General features: G+C 42.1%; 1 protein-coding gene across 3 annotated transcripts in view; it reads left to right on the forward strand.

Moving 5' to 3' along the window:
* Positions 1-3,508: 3,508 nt before the first annotated feature.
* XK (X-linked Kx blood group antigen, Kell and VPS13A binding protein) overlaps positions 3,509-24,933 on the forward strand; it is a 35,397-nt gene continuing 13,972 nt past the window's right edge. The window contains exons 1-3 of one of the 3 annotated variants that reach the window (XM_089508079.1): positions 3,683-3,758; positions 8,171-8,436; positions 15,897-16,159. In XM_089508079.1, coding sequence (XP_089364205.1) covers positions 8,327-8,436; positions 15,897-16,159 — 373 coding nt within the window. In that variant the 5' untranslated portion in view covers positions 3,683-3,758; positions 8,171-8,326. Of the gene's footprint in view, positions 3,759-8,170; positions 8,726-15,896; positions 16,160-24,933 lie in introns of all 3 variants that reach the window. The other 2 variants (XM_089508080.1, XM_089508077.1) reach the window with 2 other exon arrangements.

The raw sequence follows: 24,933 nt of genomic DNA on the forward strand, positions 1-24,933 counted from the left end.
GGGGCTGCTTGTGGTGCGATTAAATCTATACACTAGCAAAAGTCCACAAGGTTGTCGTGAAATAATTTTTGTTATATAAGAATGAGCAGAGAAAAAAATATTTTGCATTGCTGTTTTGTACCCAATCTTTGTAATCTCTGTTCATTCGTATCAGTTTATGATAGTCACATCATGAAAAATAAATGTCTATATTCCCAGCTTTGATACCTGCTCATTACCATAAAGTAGTATAATCTCTTTAGTATCATTGATAAATTTGCTCTTGTAGAATTGTACCTAAAGGTTAAATAAAAAAGAAATCTTGCTGCTGTTTTAAATGCTGTGATATTTCAAACTGTGTTTATTGTATTAGTTTTATATTGCTGACTAGAGAGGCATGAGAAATGGAGTGGGCTAGTTTTTTTTGTTTTTGTTTTTTTAAGTGATGATCAAAATATTGGCTTAGCAATGACAGAAGAAAACTCCATCTATCCATGTTCTTTATATAAACCTGTGTAATATTTTGCCTTAATTCAAATAAAGCTAAACTATCTGTTTTGTGGTTATTTGTATTTATTAAACAATGGTCTGGTTTATACATAATGCTATGCCATGGCTTTGTGCAATCCTTCCTAACCTGATGCTCTTCAATTGTGCTGGACTACAACATCCAGAATCTGTTGATCAGGTAAAGACTGATTTAGTGTCTTGTGTTTTCACCTCTGAATTCAGTTATTACAAGCTAGTCTTAAGCAATGGTTAAATTTAATTATGGTTTATTTAGTGATGTAGTGGTTTAACAAAACCAGAATTAACACTACTACAGTTTTTCCAGGTTCAGCCACTGTACAGAAAAGTTAGTTAAAAACTAAAATGAAATATCCTTACACCTGTGGTACTTGCTTTCTGCTATAAAGTACAGTGGGCCCTTGGTATCCACTGGGGCTTGGCTGCAGAACCCATTGTGGCTTCCAAAATCTCTGGATGTTCAAGTCCTATTAAATACAATAGCATGGTAGAATTGTGTCCCTTATATAAAATGGCAAAATCAAGGTTTGCTTGTTGGAATTTTATATATATATATATATATATATATATATATATATATATATTTTTACATCTTATACCTTGCTTACACCTTGGGTGAAATACTGTTCAGAACAGAGACTACAAACAAAAATCAGAAGAAGACCAGGACTGGGAACTTGACAAGATAAAATGTAAAGACATCTGAATATTAAAGTACGGATAGTCCAAGCCATTGTATTCCCCATCACCATGTACAGATGTGAGGGCTGGACACTGCGTGCGTGTGCGTGTGTGTGTGTAGCTGGCGGGAAGAAAACCAACTAATTTGAGACATGGTGCTGGAGAAAAGTACTGAGCATACATGGACTTCCAAGAAGACATACAAATTGGTTCTCAAACAGATTGAGCCTGAAGTCTCTCTGGAAGCCAAGATGACTAAATTGACACGGTCACACTTTAAAACACAATGATTCTAGGAAAGGTGGAAGGCAGTAGAAGACCATACACCAGATAGTTAAGACTCTGCAGGAGCTGAGCAGAGAGGTAGAGGACAGGGAGTCTTGGAGATGTTTTATCCACAGGGTTACCATGAGCTGAAATCAGCTTAGAGGCAGTTAACAACAACAACAAATTCATTTACTCTTGTAAATTTGCACCTTAAGGTTAAATAAAAACTTGCTGCTATGCCTTAAATGCTCTGATATTTGAACATGTGCTGTAAGACAAGGGGTGAAACAGGAACACCCAAGCTTGCAAATGTATTCGCATAATACCACAGCATAGTTCAACATGACATCTGAACAAGGCCAATTATTTTCAGAATGGTTCTGAATCACAACCACTTTTTTTCTGTATTATGATTCCATGATTTTGGTTCACTTCACATCATCATCATCATCATTATTATTATTATTATTTCTATAGCGCTATAGATTTGCATAGTGCTGTACATAAAACAATAAATATATAAGAGTATATTTCTTCACAGATTATTTTTATGGGGCCTTCCAAGTTGTCGACTGAGAAATCAGTCATGGTGGTTTCAACGGCCTAAATCTAATAGTCCCAACTAGAGTAAATCCACTGAATCAATGAAACTTAAAGGAAAAGCTCGTGCTGCCAACTTCTTTCTTTCTTTCAGAAAGGCTGCATCCACACTGGAGTGATAACCCTGTTTGACACCACTTGAACTGCCAAGGCTCCATGCGATGAAATTCTGGGCATTGCAGTTTGTTGTGGCACCGGCAGTTCAAGTGGCGTCAAACAGTGTGGCGTCTCAAAAAAAGGTGCTACAAGATCTCTCTACAGATGAACACGGCTATATCTCTGAAGGCTAATGTTGTGTGACTGAGTGCTACAAGAGTCTTGGGCCAGAAGTCACACCCTCTCAGCCTCAGGGGTAGGCAATGGCAAACCTCCTCTGAACAAACCTTGCCAAGAAAACCACTGGATAGTTTTGCCTGAGGAATTGCAGGGAAGGGGAGCCTGCTGCCCAGGGACAGAGCAGCGCAGTGCTTCCAGGGGGCGAGGCAGTGGCCTCACTGAGTGAGTGTGTGTGTGTGTGTGCTGGGGGTGTGTGTGCTGGGGGTGTGGGTCTGCCACAGGTGACACCCTAAAAGGGGTGACACCACTGCTCCTCAAACACCTGCATTTGGGCAGAAGCAGGCTACATTAATTATATTATTAGATATATTAACGGCAATTGTTAAAACCAAAAATAGAATAGAAAAAGAATGGGAATGCCTTAAGATCTATGGAGATAAAATAGGGTTAAAACTCATTTAATCAGAAGAAATATGTATTGATTACCATTGAATGTATTGCCCAGGTTGAATTGAGCAACTCTTCCTTTGCATTTAAATCATCGATTTTCCTAAACATATTATTTTATACAAACTATGTTATCGTATAAAAGACTGGAAAGGGGGATGTATTTGCATCTCTGTGGCTGAAAGATGAAAAAGGATCCTTTTAGGTAGTATTAGAATAGCAAACTATAAAAGTAATTTAAATCATTATGTTTTGCATTTATGTACTATTTGTTGTTGTTTTAGTGTAGAATAGGGTGCTAGTACCATTTTGTTTTGTTTGTTTTGCTTGTTTGTACAGTTGTTCTTGTTAGGGTTTTTTGTATGTATGTTTTTGAATGTTATTTTAAATATTGAATACAATTATTTTTATATAATAAAATATATAATAATAATAATAATAATAATTTCAAAAAAGCATCCCTAAGGATGCTGGAGGGTGTGAAATGGGAGTGGAGGTCAATGGAGGGGTGTGTGTCTGTGGGGGGGGGTGATGCCAAGGGGGGCACTGGTCCATCTCCCTCCCTGCCTTCCCCTGGCCCTGCCCCCTAGTGGCCCTCCCTCTCTCTCTCTCTCTCTGTCTGTCTCTCCTCCTGGAGCTGGACCTGAGGAGGAGGCGGCGGAGGCAGCAGGAGGCTTCCCCGCGGCATCGGCATCAGCATCAGCATCAGCGGAGGGAAGGGCGGGGAGGCGGAGGATGAAGTTCCCGGCCTCGGTGCTGGCCTCGCTCTTCCTCTTCGCGGCGGAGACGTCCAGCGCGCTCTACCTGAGCTCGACCTACCGCTCGGCCGGGGACGGCATCTGGCAGGCGCTGACGCTGCTCTTCGCCCTGCTGCCCTGCGCCCTGGTCCAGGGCAGCCTGCTCTTCGTCCACCGGGACCTCAGCCGCGACCGGCCCCTGGTCCTCCTCCTCCACCTGCTCCAGCTCGGGCCCTTCGTCAGGTCGGTCCCTCCCTCCCTCCCTCCCTCCCTCCGGGGCCCCCTTTGGAGGCACGGCTGGGGCGCCAGGGTCCCCCTCCTCTGAGGAGGAGGAGTCTGCCCGCGCTTTTCGGACATTGGGGCGCCCCCAAATGGTTCTCCCATGGCCCCCACCCATCCAGGGTGGCCAGGCGCCTCCTCCATGTCCCCCTTTTCTCCCGGGGAGGGAGGGAGGGAGGGAGGATGCCCAGACGCCTGCCCTTTTTACGCAGGGCTAAGAAGCAGGGCTCCAGGCTCCTCCTCGGGAGTCTTCCTTAGCTTTCACACTCATTGGGTCATTTTCTTCAATGGCCCCCAGAGGCGTCCTCCTTTCCCCGGACACCTCCTCCTCCCCCTCCTCCTCCAGCGCCAAAGCGGGCTATTTCTCCAGTGTGGAGGCAGCCCAGGAGGACGTTCCCAAGGCCTGCCTGGCTGATCTTTCCAGGGGCGTCTGCAGCTGTTCTTTGGGCAGCAGGGCCTGGTCCTCCTGGGCCCTGAGGGGGCTGGCCTTCTCCAAGGCCCAGGCCCCCGAGAGGCGCCTTCGGTCTCCCCGCAACGCCGGAGAGCGCCCCTCTTTGGGGCCAAAGAAGGCAGCCTCTCTCTCTCTCTCTGCAGAGGCTGGGCTCCTTTCTAAAAGGGGGCTGCCTCCCTGCCTCCCTCCCAGGGCTCCTGACCACCCAGGAGGAGCAGGCATTGCAAAATGGAGGGCATTCCAGGGGGAAGGGAGGGGGAACGGCATTACCAACTGAAAGCCTCCAAAGAAATCTAAACCTATGCTTCTTGGTCATGCTGAGAATCCCTTTTGGGCAGAAGGTGGGGACGGACGGAGGGCGTGTCCCGCCGGAAAAGGAGGACAGACAGGTGATCCCCTGGATCTAGCCCACGCTCCCCCTTCCCCGCCATTGTCAGGAAAAAAGAACCCCCTGAGGAAGGAAAGGCCAGGAGGGACACACAGCCTTGGCTCCCTCCCGTCCTTTAAGATGTCTGCAAATCTGGAGCCCTTTCCCTTTAACGCAGTGCTCCCCAGGCTGTGCTCTTTGGCCAACATGGCTGAGGCCATGAGTTTGGGGAGCACTGCAGGATACAGGAGGGCCAACTCTGCCCTGTAAGAGAGTTTGGACTTCAGCTCCCAGAAGCCTCAGCCATGTTGGCCGATACTCTGGGATGCTAGGAGCTCAAGTCCAAAATCTCTTACAGGGCACAGTTGGCCCTCCTGTATCCACAGATTCAGCCTCTACAGATCAAGGCTTGTAAATATTTAATAATAATAATAATAATAATAATAATAATTCCAAATAGCAAACTTTGTTGTTGCCATTTTATATAAGGATACCATTTTACTATGTCATTGTATCTAGTGGGACTTGAGCATCCATGGATTTTGGCATCTACAGCATGGCTCCTAGAACCAAACTCCAGCCCACTGTACTGTGTGCTAGGACTCTACTAGAAAATGGATGTAGTCAATGGTTTGCTCTGTTGCCTGCCAGATGCAACTGTGGCATGAAGCCTGGGCCTGTGTATGTGCAAAAGACACACCTGTCAGCAGGGAGTGTCTCTGGGAGAGCTAAAAAAAGCATAATCCATACTACACTGATCATTTGGGTTTTTATCAAAATACCTGAAATGGATAAGCAGTGATTTAAAAGAAAACAGAGGCTGCAATTATATAGCCCTAACCTGGGAGTGTGCCTTACTACATGGGTCTTATTTATACATAAATATGTATGGGATTATGCTGTGTGGGGTTTTAGGAAACAAAAGGCTTTATTTCCCTTGCATTTGGATCTTTATGATGCTGAGAAGCACACAGGGGCATGTTGTTATTTTCCCCCTTATAATAATGCTTCATTCTTCATGGACGTTTGAGCAGTCATAATAATGTTGATACTGACGGAATTTCTTTGCTTTCCCTTTCTATTGAAAATGCTTCATCGTTTTTAGGGAAATGGTGTAAAGGGCCAGTTTGGCAATTTATTACTTTCAAGGCTCATACTCCTTATTTTTTATAAGCCTTGCTGTTTGTTTCAAGGCTCATACACTTATTATAACAAAGCTCAAAATAATTTGAGGCTATTTTAAGGGGACAAAAGTAGAGAAATGCTCTTTATTCCATGGAACCCAGCAGTTACAAAGGATGTTCTGTGGGGCTCGTTTGTCACTAACTAAAGAAATGTTACCAATATGATCTGCAGTCTTCATTCAGTGTTGCTCCTAGCATAGTACTGTGTATAGTGGTTTGAGCATTGAACACTGACTCTGGAGACCAGGGATTGAATCTCTGCTCCAGCATGGAAACTTAAAGGGTGACCTTGGTCAAGTCATACTCTCTCAGCCTCAGAGGAAGGCAAAGGCAATCTTCCCCCACCAGGGATGTAGCCAAGGGGGGGGGATCTTGGGGTCCGGACCCCCCCCCTTCCAATAGAAAAATGAATGGTGTGTGCTGCTGCGCCGCCGCACACAAGCCCCATTATAATGGTGGCACTTAGTCTGGACCCCCCCCCCTTCCTAAAATCCTGGCTACGTCCCTGCCCCCACACCCTGAACAAATCCTGCCAGGACAACCTCATGATAGGTTTGCCTTAGGGTCGGCATAAGTCTGAAATGACTTGAAGGCAACAACAGCAACATGTTGCTCCCAAATTAGTACCAGAGACTAGTAGAGTGGATAGTGTTGTCCCAATTTCATCATTTAAACTTCACTGTCTGACACTTTCTTTTCAAGCTTACTTTGAGATGTGGGCAGTAGCCTTTAAAGCGAGCAATAGTATGGGGCCAGAGTAAATCATTGCCTCCTCTCATAACAGCCTTCTTGAAAGTACTGCTTTGCCTCTGAGGTTCTCCTTCTCTAAGAAATGGGGGAGAAGAACAGGGCCTTCTTTGCTGTGGCACCCAGAATATAGAATACTGGCACTTCTGCTGTTTGTTTTTAATCAGGCTTTCAAAGTTTCATTATTTCTCCTGTAAATAATATTTTGCTCTACTGTTACTAGTTTTCATACCTATTTTATTTTATTTTATTTTTGCATTCCTCTCTCATAGCTTACTGTGTATTATGATATCATAAACCTTATTGACTGGGAGGTGTTGTTTTTGTTGTTTTGCCTAGAAAGGTGGGTTATAAGTCAAATCAGTCATAGAGTGTTGTCACATTATCTTTCTGGGTCAAGAAGCCTAACTAAATAAATTCTTTAGTTTGTTAATGTGTAGCCTAAGATATAAGCCAAACACCAAACTAGGAAGGAAGGAAAAAGAGACTGAGGTTTAATCTGCGCTGTAGAAGTAATGCAGTTTGACATTGTTTTAACTGCCATGGCTCAATGCAATTGAATTGTGGGATTTATAGTTTTGTGAGGTATTTAGCCTTCTCAATCAGAGAGCAGAGGTGCCATAAGAAACTACAAATCCCATAATTCCATAACATTAAGCAAGGGCAAACTGCATTATTTATGCAGTGAAGATTAATAATAATAATAATAATAATAATAATAATAATTTATTTATATGTCCTGCCTCTTCCAAGGATCGAAGCAGGATTACAACATTAAAATGATACAATACAATTTAAGTGATCAATAAAATACTAATACTGAATTATACATCCCTATTAGTTTGTTAAAATCTCCAAACATCAAATCTTATGCCATCATGACTAGGGTGGGGTCTTAATCACCGTCTCTATATCAAATCTGATGGGAAAGACCGCCAGAAGAGATCCGTCTTAAGTACCTTCTCCTTGGTAATGAGATGGATCTCCTCCAGTATACTATTCCTAGTTTAGGGGCCGCAGCAGTAAATGCTCTGTGGGAAGTTGTGGTTAATCGGGAATTACAGTGTTCCAACAAATTCTTCCCTGATGTTCTGAGTGTGTGGGGCGGATTATGTAGAGAGAGGCATTCCCGCAAGTAGCTCAGGCCCAAGCCATGTAGGGCTTTAAAGGTAATTGCGCCCGGAAGCTAATTGGCAGCCAGTGGAGAGATTTTAACCCTGGTGTTATGTGGTCAAACCTTGAAGTGCCAGTGACCAATCTGGCTGCTGCATTTTGAATCAGTTGAAGCTTCCAAACTTGGTAGAAGGGTAGCCCCAAGTAGAGCACATTACAGAAATCTAAACGAGAGATTACCAGTGCGTGTACCACTGTTTCAAGGTCCTTTTGGTCCAAGTAGGGGCACAGTTGGCATATCAACCAAAGTTGGTACCAAGCACTCCTGGCCATCGCATCTACTTGAGATGACAACTGTTGTGATGAGTCCAGGAATACTCCAAGACTGCGAATTTTGTGCTATAGGGGAAGTGTGACCCCGTCCAGGACTGGTTGACAAATCTCCCTCCCCAGTCCTATCACAAGTACCTCTGTTTTCTCTGGATTTAACTTGAGTTTGTTTTCCCTCATCCAGCCCATTACTGACCGAAGACAGGCATCCAGAGGAGAGATGCCACCCTTAGTCACTATTGTAGTCGGAGAAATAGAGAGATAAATCTGGGTGTCATCAGCGTACTGATAACACCGCGCCCCATGTCTCTGGATGATCTCACCCAGCAGCTTCATGTAAATGTTAAACAGCATGGGGGACAGAATGGCACTCCGAGGGACACCAGATGTCAGCTCTCTTTTTGAGGAGCAGCTGTCCCGCAGCATCACCATCTGGAATCTGCCCAAGAGGTAGGAACGGAACCACTGTAAAGCAGAGCCTCCAGTTCCCAATTCCCTCAGGAGTTTCAGAAGGATACTGTGGTCGATGGTATCGAAGACCGCTGAGATGTCCAAGAGCACCAGCTTGGTCACACTTCCTCTGTCAGTGCCCAGATGGAGATCATCGACCAAAGCAACCATGGCAGTCTCAACTCTGTATCCTGCCCTGAAGCCAGTTTGAAATGAGTCCAGATAATCGTCTTCAGATTAGACCTGAGACTTGCAAAAGCAAGACTATTGCAGGACCTACCAACATCAGGTCTGTCCATCTGCTGATTTTTGCCAAATGGTATGTGCTATGACCTGTCCTGCTTCCTACATAGGAGAAAACTGGTCAATTTTTATACTATGGAGGTATCCACACTGCAGAAATAACACAGTTTGATACCACTTAAACTGCCATGGCTCTGTCCTATGGAATTCTTGGAATTGTAGTTTGTTGTGGCACCAGACCTCTCTGACAGTGCAGGCTAAATGTCTCACAGAACTAGCATTCCCAGAGTTCCATAGCATGGAGCCATGACAGTTAAAGCAGTGCCAAGCTGGATGATTTATGCAGTGTGGATACAGCCAAGGGAATAAATGGGCTGAAGCTTGGCATCAGAATGGATAACTCTGTTGATAAATAAAAGATTACTTAAACACTGGGAAATAAATTCTCCTAGCTAAGTGTGCTCACCTGAACATTACCACTCTTCAACAAAGGAAGAGATCCCAACATGGAACAGCTAAACTAAAAAGATGAGGATATTTCAGTTGTTTCTTTAAGACTGAATCATAACAGTGGTTTCTTCTCCCTCTAAAAGCATCGGTACGTTAGTATAAGTGAGCCGGATGCCACTGTGCTAAACATTAGCAACCATTAAAAGCTTTTTTTTATAAAAGAATCACACCAATGATCTTTCAACCACAGCATTGTCTAAACTGTAGTGATTTTCCAGGGCAATACCTACATAACATAGTTATAGCAGTGTGATACCATTATAAATGCCATATCACAGTCCATTGGCATCCTGGGATTTTTAGTTTTGGAGGGTAATTAGAATTTTCTGCCACAGAGCTTTAGTGCTGCTGCACTAGAACACTCTATCTCACCAAACTACAAATCCCAGGATTCCATAGAATAGAGGCATGCACTTAGAGTGCTATCAAACTGCTACAGTTGTGTAATGTAGATTATCCCAGCCTTCATGGAGGGATTTTTGAATTTATAGTCCAAAAAAAGTACTGTAACATTTCAAAACTCTTGAGTGTAAATGAGAAGGGGAAGGAGTTCAAATTAACATCAGTTCTTTGGGTTCCTTGAAGCCTTTAAATTTGTTGAGGAATGTTAAGTGTCCACCTAGTGTCATCTTTTTGAAGTTTGGAATTAAGACTCCTATATGTATTTAGAATAATTCCCTCTAAACTCGGTGAGACTTTCTTGTGAACAGATGTGAATAAAATCACACTGTGATCATATTAGTCTGTCAAATCTGGTTTCTACATTATAATATTTCCCCAAATGCCCGAAAAGGCCCATGTTAGAAAGTTTATAGGCTTTGCATACAGATGTCCTAGATTCAATCTCCAGTGTCTTTCTAGCGATACTGTCTTGAACTCTTTCAAGCTGTTTCCAGTCAATAAAAATTAGTAGTTCTCAGCCTCCTGCCAAATCATGTTGTTGGACTGGGTCTCCCAGAAGCTCCAGCCAGTATGGTCAGTGGTCAGGAGTTATGGAAACTGAAGTCCAGCCACGTGTGTAAGAAGACCAAAGCTTTTGAGAATTAGTACTGACCAAGTACTAACCTAGATTATGCAGTTCTCTGACTCAGTAAAACTAGCTTTCTCATAGTTATTTCTCGAACCCAGCATAGTAGAGTGGTTTTAGCATTGGACTACTACTCTGGAGACCAGGGTTTGAATCCCTATTCAGCCATGGAAACTCACTGGGTGACCTTTGGCAAGTCATACTCTCTCAACCTGAGAGAAAGGCAAAGGCAGCACACTCCCACAAACAAATCTTGCCAAGAAACGCAAGTGATAAGTGACATTGGGGTCACCATAAATCAGAAATTACTTGTAGGCACACAACAACACTATTCCTATCCCATCTTGCGCCTTGTAGTCTAACAGCAGACTCATTTTCAAAGTCTGGATCTTTGTGCAATCAAAAAGGCACAAGTAAAAGAGGGATGTGTATCTACAGATCTGAAGGCCTGCAAATCAAATTGCTAGTCCCAGTTAGATTATACCTGTTCATTCAGTTAGCTTTACATATGTTTTGATTTACCATTCACCAGTTGGTTCAGTGGCTCATCTTGAGTTGGGGTTATAGCAATTACAATTAGCCCTAGGTAAACTGGGACCAGTCCAAAAAATGTAAAGAACAATAAGGGGGGTAACACAAAAGGAGCCCAATGAGGGAAACTGAACTTGCTCAATGGGCACAGAATGCTAAATGTGTGAAAATGGAAAGTCAGTAGGATGTAAGAATTCATTTTCTTTGCTGACTTTTTCTCAATCCCTTCTGTGACTACTAGGGCCATTATCACACGATGAAAACTTCCAGTCTCTTCCAAAGTCATCCCGGAGTCAATCATGGGTATTCACGTTAATGTGCGAGAGATTATCACACGCAATCGCTGTCATTCCAAGGCTGATCCAATGTCAGCCCTGGAATAGCTAAATTCGGTGAACGACCGAATTCATTAATCCTTCTCCCAGGCTGATTCGCATTCAGTTTGAAGTTGTATTGGTGTGGAATGCATGTTTGCTTCAGTCCTCGTATTCCCCCCCCAACCTAGAAAGGTACTACAATTCCCATGAAGTTTTGCTGCAATCTTGCTTCTAGTTTGCTTCTGCAAGTCTTTCCACTTCTAGTGCTGGCGAGGGGGAAAAGCAGATTTTTTCAATGGTATGGGCAGAGAGCTAAATGCATATGTGCTCGTTTTAATGTGAACAGAGCAGTGTATGGTTTGTGCCTCCCGCCGCCGCCCCCCCCCCCCCCCCCAAAGATCTGCAAATAAGAGTTTCCTTTGGGTAGTCATATTCTGATCTCCCCGGGTGCATTGCCCAGCCGATGTGATGGGGAGGGAGGTGACTTATTTTGCCAACACATGTCATGTTTGCGATATATGTAGGAGCGATGTATGCATGTGCACATGCACACACACATATATATACGTGTACATATGCATATACATACTCGTACATATACATGCATATACATACAGATATAAATATGTATATATACACGTACATATATATGTCTATACATATACATTTATACATGTATACGTATATACATATATATGTATGTGTGCATATATATACATGCCCATGCCCATGGCACACCATGAGGGAAGGTGTGTGTGTGTGTGTGTGTGCGTACATATATACATTGTTATACACACACACACACACACACACACACACACATATATGCACCTTGAGGAGCTTAAGCACACACATTCTATTTACAACTACATGTGCTTGGAGCATATAGTGGCATACTTGCTGACACTTTTCCTGGTTGCACATCTGTGCATATAGATGGATGCACACACATACACACACACACACACATATATATATATATATATATATATGCGCATAGGTGCTTCCATCTATATGTGCAGATATACATACATAAAGTGCACTAATAATATGCATAGACAAAGTGCCTGCGCCCACTGATATATATATATATATATGGCCACATCTATATTTCACATGGAGCCTGCATTCACGCGAAACAAAACACAGGAAACAGGAAGCAGCTCCCTTCTTCACCCCGGCAGTGTTCAGAACCCCACTGGGCATGCGCAAGGATCCCAATTCGAATTGGGGAATCCGCATGGTATGTGCTGTTGTGATCATTTATTTTGCGCTCGCTCTGCTTTGCCTTGGGAATGACCACAATTTCGGTCTTCACGTATGAGAATTAATCACGTAACTCGGCTTATTTTGAATTGGCCCTGCTTGGCATTTCCTTGGGATGGGGGCATATCCCATGTGTGATAACGACCCAGATGAGATTTGTTTATGGTGCTCTTGCAGATCCAATGACATCATATCACCGTGGAGCATAAAACAAGTTATTTTGATGGTGATAATAACTTATAGTTGTATTCTACACAAGCTGTAATCTTTTCTCTATCCTACACCTCTAGATAATTAATCTTTCTAAAATGAAATCAGATGCTCCCTCAATAATTAGGCCTGATATATCTGGCCTAAATCTAGTCTTTGTGGCAAGTCTAGCAGAAGAGGAATTTGAAAAGCCTTCCAGCTCTACCAGACAAAATAGTTGAAGATCACTAGGCACCATCTAGGATTATTGTGGCAGGTCATGCATGGGGCACTGTGCTTTGAAAACTTTCTAATTATTATCTATAGTTAACTAGATATTCATGTACAACATGTATCTTTAACTGTGGCCAAGATCATAACCATACACTTCTAAATTCCATTGAATTCAATTGGAGTTACAGCCATAGTTTGGAAAGTTGCTTTTGTGGACTACAGGTTACTGAACCCACCCACCCCCGACAGTATAGTGGTGGGATTTGGAGTCCAAAAATGATTTTTCTAAGCTCTGCTTAGTCACTGTAGGTATCTATAGTGTTGAGGATTATACAGGGATGTAGCTAGGATTTTAGGAAGGGGGGGGGGGGTCCAGACTAAGTGCCACCATTATAATGGGGCTTGGGTGCAGCGGCGCAGCATCACACACCATTCGTTTTTCTAATGGAAGGGGGGGGGGTCCGGACCCCCCTTGGCTACGTCCCTGGATTATATCTCCTTGCATAAGGCTACCTATGTTTTGAGATGCTCAGGAGAATCTCTTGCCTCAGTTAATACCACTTTCCCAAGTGCAGTTGGTGGGAATGGGAGACAGGGTCTTCTTGGTGTCTACCCCAGGCTCTGGAAATCCTTTCCTAGAGAGGTGAGAATGGCCCCCTCCTTGCTGTTCTTCTACTGACAGACTTTAAAGCACTGAAGGTTTTAAAGAAAGATCTTTTAAGAGGATGCTGTATTGTTTTGATTAGCTTTTTTATTCTTTTGTCTATTTTAAATAGCTTTGAATGTTGTTCACATTTTAATCTGTTTTAATGTTAATCTTCTGTTTGTTTTAGTTAATGCATTTATTTTATTTTTTAATTTGGAAACAGATATAAATAAAGTTGGTGATAGTGTGCCAAACAAAGCAGCTTGCAGCCGCTTTGGATGCATGGCGTTTACATAACACACGCCGCAACCCCCAAATGGCCAGAAACTGCACCAAGGCCAGGCTCCGGTCCAAAGGAACATATGGAAAAGGAGTTGACAGTGCGAAGCAGAAGCATACTTGCCATGATTGGGCTGGGACTGTAGCAACCACATGGTCCGCTTCCAAAGTGGGCCACCCGCAGTCCTAAAACAGCTGCGGCCAGAAGCCAGATTATCTCTGCTCCTTTTTTATCTGGCATTTAGCCCCCAGCGCAGCCTCAGTGTGGTTTCTGGCTGCTTTGGGGGCATTTGTCATATAACTACCATGCCCCCAAAGTGGCCGGAAGCGTTTTACTTGGCCCATGAGTTTCAGGCTAATGCCATTCCATTGCTGTGGTCCCAGCCTGATTGTTCCCAGAGCAGCCAGAGGACGCTCTTTATTGGCCATCTGCCTCACTCTATAATGTTGCAGCTTAAGATACATTGTGATCTGTTGTGAATGCAGTAAATAGATCAAGGGAAGCTGCTTTCTCATGGCTCCACCTCTTCCTCCCCCCTCTGTAATAGAAGAATAAGAAAGGTCACATAACCATCCACATGTTCAACCTTCTGTATTAAGAGTGGGAAAGATTTGTAAGGGAGTGAGAGTCAGGGCCAAAACAGATGGCACCAGATTGGAACCACGGCAACCACACGCCATGGCCCCAGTTCAGCTTTTTGCTAGCCCAAAAAGAAGTGTCAGAAAGCCATACCTTTTTGAGCCAGCAAAAAACCAGCTTTTTTGCTGCTGTCGCGGCTTTACAATGTCTATGCGGTATGTGGCATATAAATGCTGCGCCACCAGAGTGCCGCAAACATGCCCGCCATATGCTCAGGTGGGCAGTTTTATGGCGGCTTCCTGCCAGCTCAGAGGCATGTGTTGTCTAAATGACATGCCCCCAAGCTGCCTGGAAGCTGCCACACAGATGCCATCAGTTTCGCCCCTTAGTGTGGCATAGTTGTTTGAGTGTTGGACTATGACTCTGGAGACCAGGGTTTGATTCCCAGCTCAGCCGTGAAATCCACTGCTCTCAGTTTCAGAGGGAGGTAATGACAAGGTCACATGCTCTCAGTTTCAGGAGGAGGTAATGACAAAGCTCCTCTGAACAAATTTTGCCAAGCAAACGCCACAACAGGTTTGTGTTAGGGTTGCCATAAATGTCTTGAAGGCACACAATCACAGCAGCAATAATTAGGGTGAATTTCTACTAATCAGTTTTAACCATTCTAACTGCCATGTCTCTGCCCTAATGAATCCTTAGAGTCCTATTGGAAAGGTACCTAGAAATCTTTACTAGGGAGCTTTAGTGTACTACCCTGAACTAGAGCACTAGAACACTACATGGCAGTTCTAAATACCCTGCCAACTATAAATCATGGAATTTTGTAGGATGGAGCCATGACATTTAAGAGTGGTATAAACCTGCCATAACTGTGTAGTGTAAATGCATTTGTAGTTTGTTGCAGCAAAACAGACTGTGGTGGGTTACACACCGCCAAAAAATACGTATTCCATACGTATTAGGGTTAGGAAGGGGCAGTGCTTCCGCACCCCCCTAACCCTAGTACGTATGGAATACGTACAATATAGCAGCACCCCTTCCACATGGGGGCCGCCATATTGACGTAACGGACATGTGGCGCACCGGAAGTGACACCGCGAGTGCGCCCTTTGGCACTTCCGGCACCTCTTCCGGGGCCCAAGAAGGAGCGCGATTTCCACGCTCCTTCTCTGCAGCGTCCGGGAGTCGCACCGTTTAAAGGCTGCATCTCCTGGACGCTGCAAGCAGCGGCGGAGCCAGACCGCCGCTTTTCGGTGGTCTATAACCCGCCAGACAGACAAAAAAAGAGAGTCTTTTAAAAATAATGCCTTTAATTATGGTGTAGAATATTATAGAGTAGCAGAAAATATATGTCTTTCCTCTTATTATGGAAAAGCAGCAGATAATCAATCTGCTGTCTTCAGATATAGTAAATGATGCTGGGAGGGGGTACCATTTTGTTCTTTGCTTCAGGCAAGAAAATGTTTTGGGTAATGTGCTCTGGAAAGTCCATATATCTGCAGCCAGTGGGAGCAGAGCCATGCCTAAATTGCAGCTGGAGAAATTAACTTCTGGCTGATGAGAGATAGCATAGAGTGACAATGCAATTTAAAAACAGATCATGTGCTATGGCTTCTGTTGTTTATTTTTCACCAGATGTGTGGAAGTCTTCTGCATTTACTTTCGTGCAGGCCGAGTGGAAGAGCCTTATGTCAGCATCACCAAGAAGCGGCAGATGCCAAAAGATGGGCACTCAGAAGAAATTGAAAAGGAAGTGGGCCAGGCAGAGGGCAAGCTCTTTACACACAGATCTGCATTTAGTCGAGCATCAGTGATCCAAGCTTTCCTAGGCTCTGCGCCTCAGCTGACGCTTCAGCTGTACATATGTGTTCTCCAGCAAGAAATCACTGCAGCTAGAAGTATGTATAATTGATACATTGCTCACTATTTCTGTTTGCATTACTAGTTTTAAGAATGGGATGAAATAATGGCTAAACCCTCATGTGGGATTATACAAAAACCAAATGGTTAGCCTTCGTCCATGACTTCAGGCTGCTATTTTAACTGATTTAGAGGTGATTGTTTTTTTGTTTTTTTGTTTTTTTTTTATGATTTAGGGAGATTTGAAAGAATAGGAGAACCAAACTCCTACATTTCTAGGTGGTTTTAGATGATTTTGGCCAGTTTGGAGTAAAAAAAATCAGCCCATTTTTTAAAAAAAATGTTTTTTGCATGGAGATTCTGGGGGGTCTGGGGGATCTCCAGGGCTGCATGTGGCCCAGGGCTACACTTTGCCATCTTCTATTGCAATGGCAATGTTTTGATCCCAAATCCATGCAATACTAGGCCTACAATGTAGGCATTCCATGGCCACCTCATCCAAATGGTTGATTAGTACTCCAGGTTTTTTTTTAACAAACAAAACAATCAGGACAGTAAAAAAAAAAAGCCTTGATTTTTACTGTTGGGTTAATCTGGCATGAAAAGGTAGCAAATTGTAGTTCAATTTATATTATTCTATTTTTGCTCCCACTGAAAAATACTTGTAGACTTTTCTGTTTCTGGTGCTAGAATAACTGGCCTAGCATTAGGTATTGTGCACTTTTTCTTGAGCAGATGCCTCCATTTGCTATCCTGTCTCAGGTGGCAAAATGACATGGGCTGGCCCTGGTTATTAGGCCAACTCACAGGAAACAGTTCAGAAACATTTCTTAGGCAGAAGATTGGCCCTCCTTTTTCTTTGCTAGATCAGTTCCTGCTTCACTCCATGGAGTTTATCAAATGGGAAGAATTTCTCTTAAATTCGAATGAAAAGAAAGTGGGGCCAAAATGCATTCACTTAAAGTCGCTAGTTTCGCGCAATTACGTGAATATGCATTGCATTCGAACTGGCTCCCATTGTCCAAAAATAGCATGCCATTGCCCGAATTTATATGTAGCAGTCTATCACGCAATAACGTGAAACCACATGATTGCATTCAGATTGCCATCGGATTATACTTCCAATTCCCCCTGTCTGATAAACTCCCATGTCTCAAGAGGAATATATAACCCTGTTTTGTTTCAGGACGAGAAGTGAACAAATGAGAAGGTGGGTATAGTTACATCAGGTCTCATTAAGAATGTTTAATAACAACTCATCAAAAGGAAAGGACAGCAATCTAAAATTCAGGGAAATTTAGGGTTAGCAAAGGAAAGATGGCAAACAGACCAAAATAATACTCTTTCTATTTCATGCATATTAAGTTGTTGAGAAATTGGAACTGTGGTAGAAGGAGGCAGGTGAGTTTGCCTGGCTTAATAAACTTTCTGAATCAAATGGAAGAGAACAAGGCTGAATGTGATTTCTAACCAGAACTTGAAAAACAAATACTTTTCTTGTTACTGAGAAAATGCTATCTTTTTCTAAGTTCTGGGTCTGCCAAACATAGCTTTTAATTAAACTGGGGTTGTTGGGTTTTTTTATTTGTCCATGCAAATGGTTTCCTATCCACCACACACAAAATGCAATTCCAAATTTCCTGTAAAGAAAGTGAAGTAAGTTCAGGAGATATTATCATCATAATTAATTCACAGGTTATAATGTTTCAGAAATTCTCTTGCTGAGATATTTGATTTAGGAGATGCTAAAAATGCTGTGAAACACAGCAAAATGACTAATCTATCTTGAAGCACAAGTGCTCTGTCTGCTCAGCAGTTCTAGGTATTTATACAGTCTGGCCTTGCCTTACACAGGGGATCTGTTCCGCCCCCCGCTGCCCCCCCCCCGCAAAAGGCAAAAAATGCGTATGCTTGAGCCCCATTAGATATAATGGGGCTTGTGCATACTGTGTGGCCATGTGCATGCGCCATGAGTGCGCACGCCACTCTCACTCTCCTGACAGCTTCCGTCTAAGCTGGAAGCCGCCTATAATGAGCCCGCGTATGGTGTGGGCTCCCTGTACTAGGGAACCTGAATATACAAACAAGTTTTTCATGTGAAAATTAAGACATAGGAACAGTTTGAAGGCACTCATGGCTACAGCAAATATGTGTAGTGAATAGTATTAGTAGACTAAACTATTAGTTCTAAATAGTTTCATGCCTAGAGACTGATTGCTTTAAAGAAGTTTTAAAAAATCTTGTGAGATTAGATTGGTTTCATTTGAAAGACAAAAGAGTACTGTGCCTTGAAGAAACAGACCTTAGTTTGGTTGGCACGGCTACATGTTCTATGAGAAGTGGAGGGTACATAAAGATTTCCTGAACCATTTTGTTAGAAAGTCTCTAATGAGAGTGTGGCAAAAATACAAACCAAGGCTGTGCCCATGGTTACCTGAATGGGTCTCTATCCATGAAGCTTTCCATAGAGGTGAGGTAATAGCATATGATAGAAGGATCATGTATGCAGACCTGGCAGTAAAGACCTCAGGAAGTCAGAAGTTAGAATTTATGAAATTGGATGAATTGATAAAAGAAGATTACTCGTGTGGATAGCTACTTTATAGACAACTTAAAGAAAGATTCCTAGCAGGTGATAAGTTGATAGGAGTGAAAGCTGTAGATACTAAATTTGAAGATATATTAAGTTCAGGAAATCTGCATAAAATTGCTTTATTTTACAAACATCACTTGGAGATTGAAATGGAAGAGGAGGTTATCAAAGAACAAATGATTAAGTGGTCACAAGATGTAAAGTATAATATTTGTTAATGGGAAACATTTTGGAATAGAAGACTGAAATACACCCTTAGCTAGAAGTTAAAAGAAAACTTCTTTAAGATGCAGTTTAGGTGGTATTTGACCCCGGCTAAATTAGCCAGGATGTATAAAGGAGTATCTAACTGATGCTGGAAGTGTAACCAGGAAGTTGGTACATTTTACCACACTTGGTGGAACTGCAAGTGGCAAAGAAATATTGAAAAGTGATTCATGGGGCTGTTACAGAAATCCTTCAATGCAGAATGCTGATAGATTCAAGATGTTACTTGTTAAGCATGTGTGAAAGTGAGGACATAGAATGTTGTTATGGTAAATTGTTATTTTATATGACAACGAGTGCAAGGATTGTCTGTGCCGGGAAATGGAAAGTATTAAAATGTCCAAACACTGACTAAGTTAAGGGACTTGGTACAAATGGATAAGCTTACCTGTTTCATAAGAGGGCAAGACTGGGAAAAATATAGCAGAACTTGGGAACCTTTATATCGATATCTAAGTAAAAGGGGGGTTATGGGCAATAAAGAAGATTTTCATTAGAGCACAGATAGGTTAAGGAATTTAAATTTGTATACATATGCATATGTAGAGGGGTCTTCTGTAACCTGAGGTAAGATAGGAATGGTTGATGTTTGCTAAAGGTTATGACTTTATTAGAGTTCAGGAAGGTTTGGGGTTTTTTTGGTATTGTTGTTGACATCTGGTATTTGTTTGATATGTTTGTAAGGTATGTTTATATTATTTATATCTAAGGTCTGTTTGTAAGGTGTATAATGTGTCTATGTATACGTGTGTGTTTGTGTGTCTTAATATTTTAACATAATAAAATTTAATTTAAAAAAAACCTTGTGAGTACAGTGGAATAGTTTAATGTATCTGGAAAAACGACCTTGCATAGGGTTGATGAACCCAATTTTCTGAAGACGCACAGACAAGTGGATGATTCCTAAGGACTGAGTTAAAATGCATGGAACAACAGTGGCAGAAAACCTGTGTGCGTCTCTATTGTGTCAAGATGAAAGCGTACTGCTTACATGTCAATACATTAGCAAAATCCATATCTTGGTTGTAGGACCTGGAGACGTGCTCATATCCTTTCTCCATATTATACCTAGAAGCTTGGAATATTCTTCTTCCATATGATACCTAGAAATGAGTCATTCTCAACTCCACTTTTTGGCACTTCTGGATAATGTGCAAAATGATTCTCCATTATCAATGCATAAAATAGACCTTTCTCTGCAGGATGATTAATCTGGCTTCTAGAAAACACTTTCCCATAACTAACTAATAAGTAAATTATTTGTTGTTTTCATTTTTTTTACTGCTTCACATTTGTAAGCATTACCCAGAGTATGTGTGCCCCCCCCCACAAAACATTGTTGGGACCATCTTTTTGTGCTTTAGCTCCTTTAAGATAATCTTCCAATTCCTTCATATCAGTATAGCAGTGCCATATCTGAACATCAATGGGGGGCGAGAGCTGTATGCTGGTCTCAGGCCGTGATCTGAAAGCATATGTTGTAGTCTAGCTTGGGATTATCAGTTTCACTACTTATGGCTAATTCATCAATTGTGGCTGTTTCTGAACAGAGTAGTCTGCCACATTGTGATCTATGCTCTGATAACCTTGTGTCTGGCAGCACATATTATAGTCTAGCTCAGGCTAAGCAGTTTCACTACCTGTAGTTAGTGCATCAGCTGTAGCTGTTTCTGGACAAAGCAACCTAGCCATATTATGCTCTATGCTCTGATAACCTTGTGGCTGGCTTACTGCAATGTGTTACATATAAGACTGCCCTGGAAGATGTCTTAGAAACTTCACTCAGTACAGAATATATCCACCATGCTTAGGACTGGAATATCAGGCTTTCTCAACTGGTGACCTTTAGATATTTTGTGCTGCAGCTCCCATCAGCCCAAACTAATATGGCAAGTGGTGAATGATCATGGGATCTGAAGTCCAAAACATAGAAAGGGCATCAGGTTGCAGAGAGATGATGTGTTTCAAACCCAGCCATTTCCATTCCAAGATATGGCCCTCATGCTGAAAAGTATCTTCACTTCTGTTCTATTACATTACATTCTTTGCTCACCCAGTATATTGAAGCTATATCACAGCCTTGAAAGAATACCTACCACATGTAACATCAGCCTTGTTAGCTGGCCAACAAAATGCAATCTGCATCACATACTTACATCCCAGGAACATTTTGAACTTTTTTGAGTAATGAAAGCCACATGAAATACCTGTGGGAAACCTACAAAAATAGTATCTTGCAAGATGTTTGAGAAACGAGTGGGTTGAAGAATATCTAGTTTTGGCTTCAAATGTCTTACAAATCAATTTGAGTAACAAAATATCTAGTACAGTCAGACCTCCATATCCATGGATTTTTTTATCCATGGATTCACGTATACACAGCTTCAAAATATTTTTAAACTATACACATTCCAAAAAGCAAACACTGAATTTGCTATTTTATATAAGGGACACTATTTTACTTTACCATTGTATTTAATGGGACTTGAGCATCCACAGATTTTGGTATCCATGGGGAATTCTGGAACCAAACTCCAGCAGATACCAAGGGCCCACCATATTGGTAAATACCATATATTTTTGTTGTTAACTGCCCCTGAGTCAACTTTGACTCATGGTGACCCCATGTGTGAGATACCTCTGAGCCTCCCTTGTTCTCAGCTGCCGTCTCAGGTCCTGCAGGCTCAGGACCATGGTCTCCTTGACTGAATCCATCCGTCTTCCTCTCTTTCTACTACCCTCCTCCTTTCTTAGCATTTTCCAGTGAGCCATGTCTTTTTATGATGTTGCCAAAGTATGACAACCTCAGTTTGCATTTCTTGAGTTCTAAGGAGAGCTCCAGCCTAACCTGCTTTAGTCCCCATTTGTTTGACTTTCTGACTGTCCATGATATTCTTAGCACTCTTCTCCAGCACCACATCTCAAATGCGTTGATTTTCTTTCTGTTTTTTTCACTATCCATCTCTTGCATGGGGAGAATAAGGGCTTGGACTATCCTACTTTAGTGCTGAATTTTATATCTTTGCACTTTAGGGTTTTGTCTAGTTCTTTCATAGCTGCTCATCACAGTACTTTTTCTGATTTATTGACTGCACTCTCTAGGAAGGAGAGTGCATTCTGGTCAGTGATGGATCCAAGGTATGGGAAATCTTTGAGTATTTCTATTTCTTCATTGTCTAGATTGAATTTATGTAAATCCTCTAGTCATTATTTCTATTTTTTTTAAAGTTCATCATTAAGCCTGCTTTTGTGCTTTAATTCTTCTTAATAATTGTACCAAGTTTATGATGTTTTCTGCTAGTAGTACAGTGTTGTCTGCAAATCTTAGATTGTTTATATTCCTTCCTCCAATCTTCAGTCCTCCTTTTTCTTAGTCTAAAACTGCTCTTCATATGATATTTTCTGCATGTAATTTGAACAAATAGGTTGATAGAATGCAGCCTTGCCTGACTCTTTTCCCAATGGAGTTTATCACATGTGAGGAATTTCTCATAATTTCAAATGAAAAGAAAGTGGGGCCAGAACGCATTCATGTAAAGTCACTGGTTTAGAGAAATTATGTGAATGCTCATTGCATTCAAACTGGCTCCCCTTTGCCCAAAAATAGCATGTCATTGCCCAGATTTGCATGTGGCAGTCTATCACGCAACAATGTGAAACCCCATGATTGCACTCGGACTGACTTCCCATTGCCCGATTTTGTGTGTAGTGGGTTATCACGCAATAAAGTTAAACCCCATGATTGCATTCAGATTGCCATTGGATTATACTTCCAACTTCCCTTGTCTGATAAATGAGAATCACTACAGTATTTAAAAATGCAAAAAATGGCAGCCACAGGATTTAAGGCAACATCCACCAAAAGCGTGGTGTGCACCCAACAGATTGAGGCACTCTTTCTCAACAAAATGGGGAATGCCTCCTTCTGAAATGCAGACATTGTCATAAGGTAAGTTGCAAAATTATAGATTTTATTATATTGAATTTGCAAGACATGTGTTACAAAAGAGAAAACTGTTTACTATACCACCACCCCAACACATGGATGAATATGCTAGACTTAACCTAAAGGTAGAGGAAGATGGAGGCTGGGAAAGTTAGCACCTGCCTAATAAAGAATGGGAAGAGATGCAAAAAAAAAAAAAAAAATGGCAGGGTGGGTATTATAAGGTAATATTGGTGGGCCATGAAGGCTGAAATGCATAGAAGAAAAATGTAAGTTATTAGTATTGCCAGGCTGTAGCCAGCATGGTGTAGTGTTGCATAAAGTTTCTGGGAAATCAGGGTTTGAACTCACTGAAGTCACGCTCTCTCAGTCGTAGAAATCATTGGCAAACTCCCTCTGAATAACTTGCAAAAAAAATAAAAAACCTTGCTATGGGGCTTTTATAAGTCAGTCTCCTTGAAGATACATAATAACAACAGAAAATCAAGGGATCTCAAAATACTGTACTTCCTCCTGCTTGGTTATAACTCATTTTAAAAAATTCTAGTCATAATGTGTATTCACATTTCTCAGGTTTTAGTCACACAAATTCAAAATAGGACATTTCTGAAAATTTTGGGATGGGGATGATGGAGACACTGTCATTGCTAGAGATCCTGTATCCCAAGCCTAACAATAAAGCATGAGTGGGAATGCTTTTAAAAAGAGGTCTTCTCTTTAAAAGTCCCAAATACTCACACACAGCTTGAGCTTTGTTACATAGCAGCTTTCTGATGCTCTGCACATTACTACAGCTTTACTAGCGTTCTTGGGTTCAAGAGATAACAATTTGTACAGAGATAGCAAGTTGCCTGCAGGACCTCACAGCTCTAATTGCTTTGCTGGCATGTCTGGAATATGGCTTTGGATTCAGCCAGTGTTACATGAGCAAGTAAAGCTGTTTTTCTTAGGTGCACAAGGCAAATAGCTCTCTCTGGGAAGAACCATAGAATCATAGAGATGGAAGAGACCACAAGGGCCATCCAGTCCATCCCCTGCCATGCAGGAACTCTCAATCAAAGCATACCCAACAGATGGCCATCCAGCCTCTGTTAAAAGACCTAAAAGAAGGGAGACTCCACCACTCTCCAAGAAGTGTATTCCACTGTCAAACAGCCCTTACTATCAAGAGGTTCCTCCTTATGTTGAGATGTATTCTCTTTTCCTGCACTTTGCATCCATTGTTCCAGGTCCTGTTCTCTGGAGCAGCAGAAAACAAGCTTGCTCCCTCCTCAATATGACATCCCTTCAAATATTTAAACAGGGCTATCATATCACCTCTTAGCCTTCGCTTCTCCAGGCTAAACATCCCCAGCTCCCTAAGTCGTTCCTCAAAGGGCATGGTTTCCAGACCTTTCACCATTTTAGTCGCTCTCCTTTGGACACGCTCCAGTTTCTCAATGTCCTTTTTTAATTGTGGTGCCCAAAACTGGACACAGTATTCCAGGTGGGGCCTGACCAAAGCAGAATACAGTGGCATTATTTCTTCCCTTGATCTACACACAATAATTCTATTGATGCAGCCTAAAATCGCATTGACCTTTTTAGCTGATGCATGTCACTGTTGACTCATGTTCAACTTGTGGTCTACTTGGACTCCCAGATCCCTTTCACACATAGTCTCGTTCAGCCAGGTGTCCCCCATCCTATATTTGTGCATTTCATTTTTCTGCCCTAAGTGCAGTACCTTACATTTCTCCATATTGAATTTCATTTTGTTAGCTTTGGCCCAGCTTTCTAGTCTATTCAGGTCATTTTGAATTTTGATCCTGCCTTCTGGGGTATTAGCTACTCCTCCTAATAAGCAATGGGCAAATGAGGCAACAAAATGATTCAAAAGAGAAATAGAAACTCTAGAACTGAAAATGTAGGGTGAGTACCTGAATGGAACAAAGGGTGTCCTCCAGTTGAGGAGAGGTTTTAGAAACTGGTCTGAGACCCACAATTGTGAGGTTTGCACAAGTCAA

Source organism: Sceloporus occidentalis, unplaced genomic scaffold (genome assembly GCF_023333645.1).
Source record: "Sceloporus occidentalis isolate IW3139 unplaced genomic scaffold, rSceOcc1.0.p SCAF_2, whole genome shotgun sequence".
Lineage (NCBI taxonomy): Eukaryota > Metazoa > Chordata > Lepidosauria > Squamata > Phrynosomatidae > Sceloporus > Sceloporus occidentalis.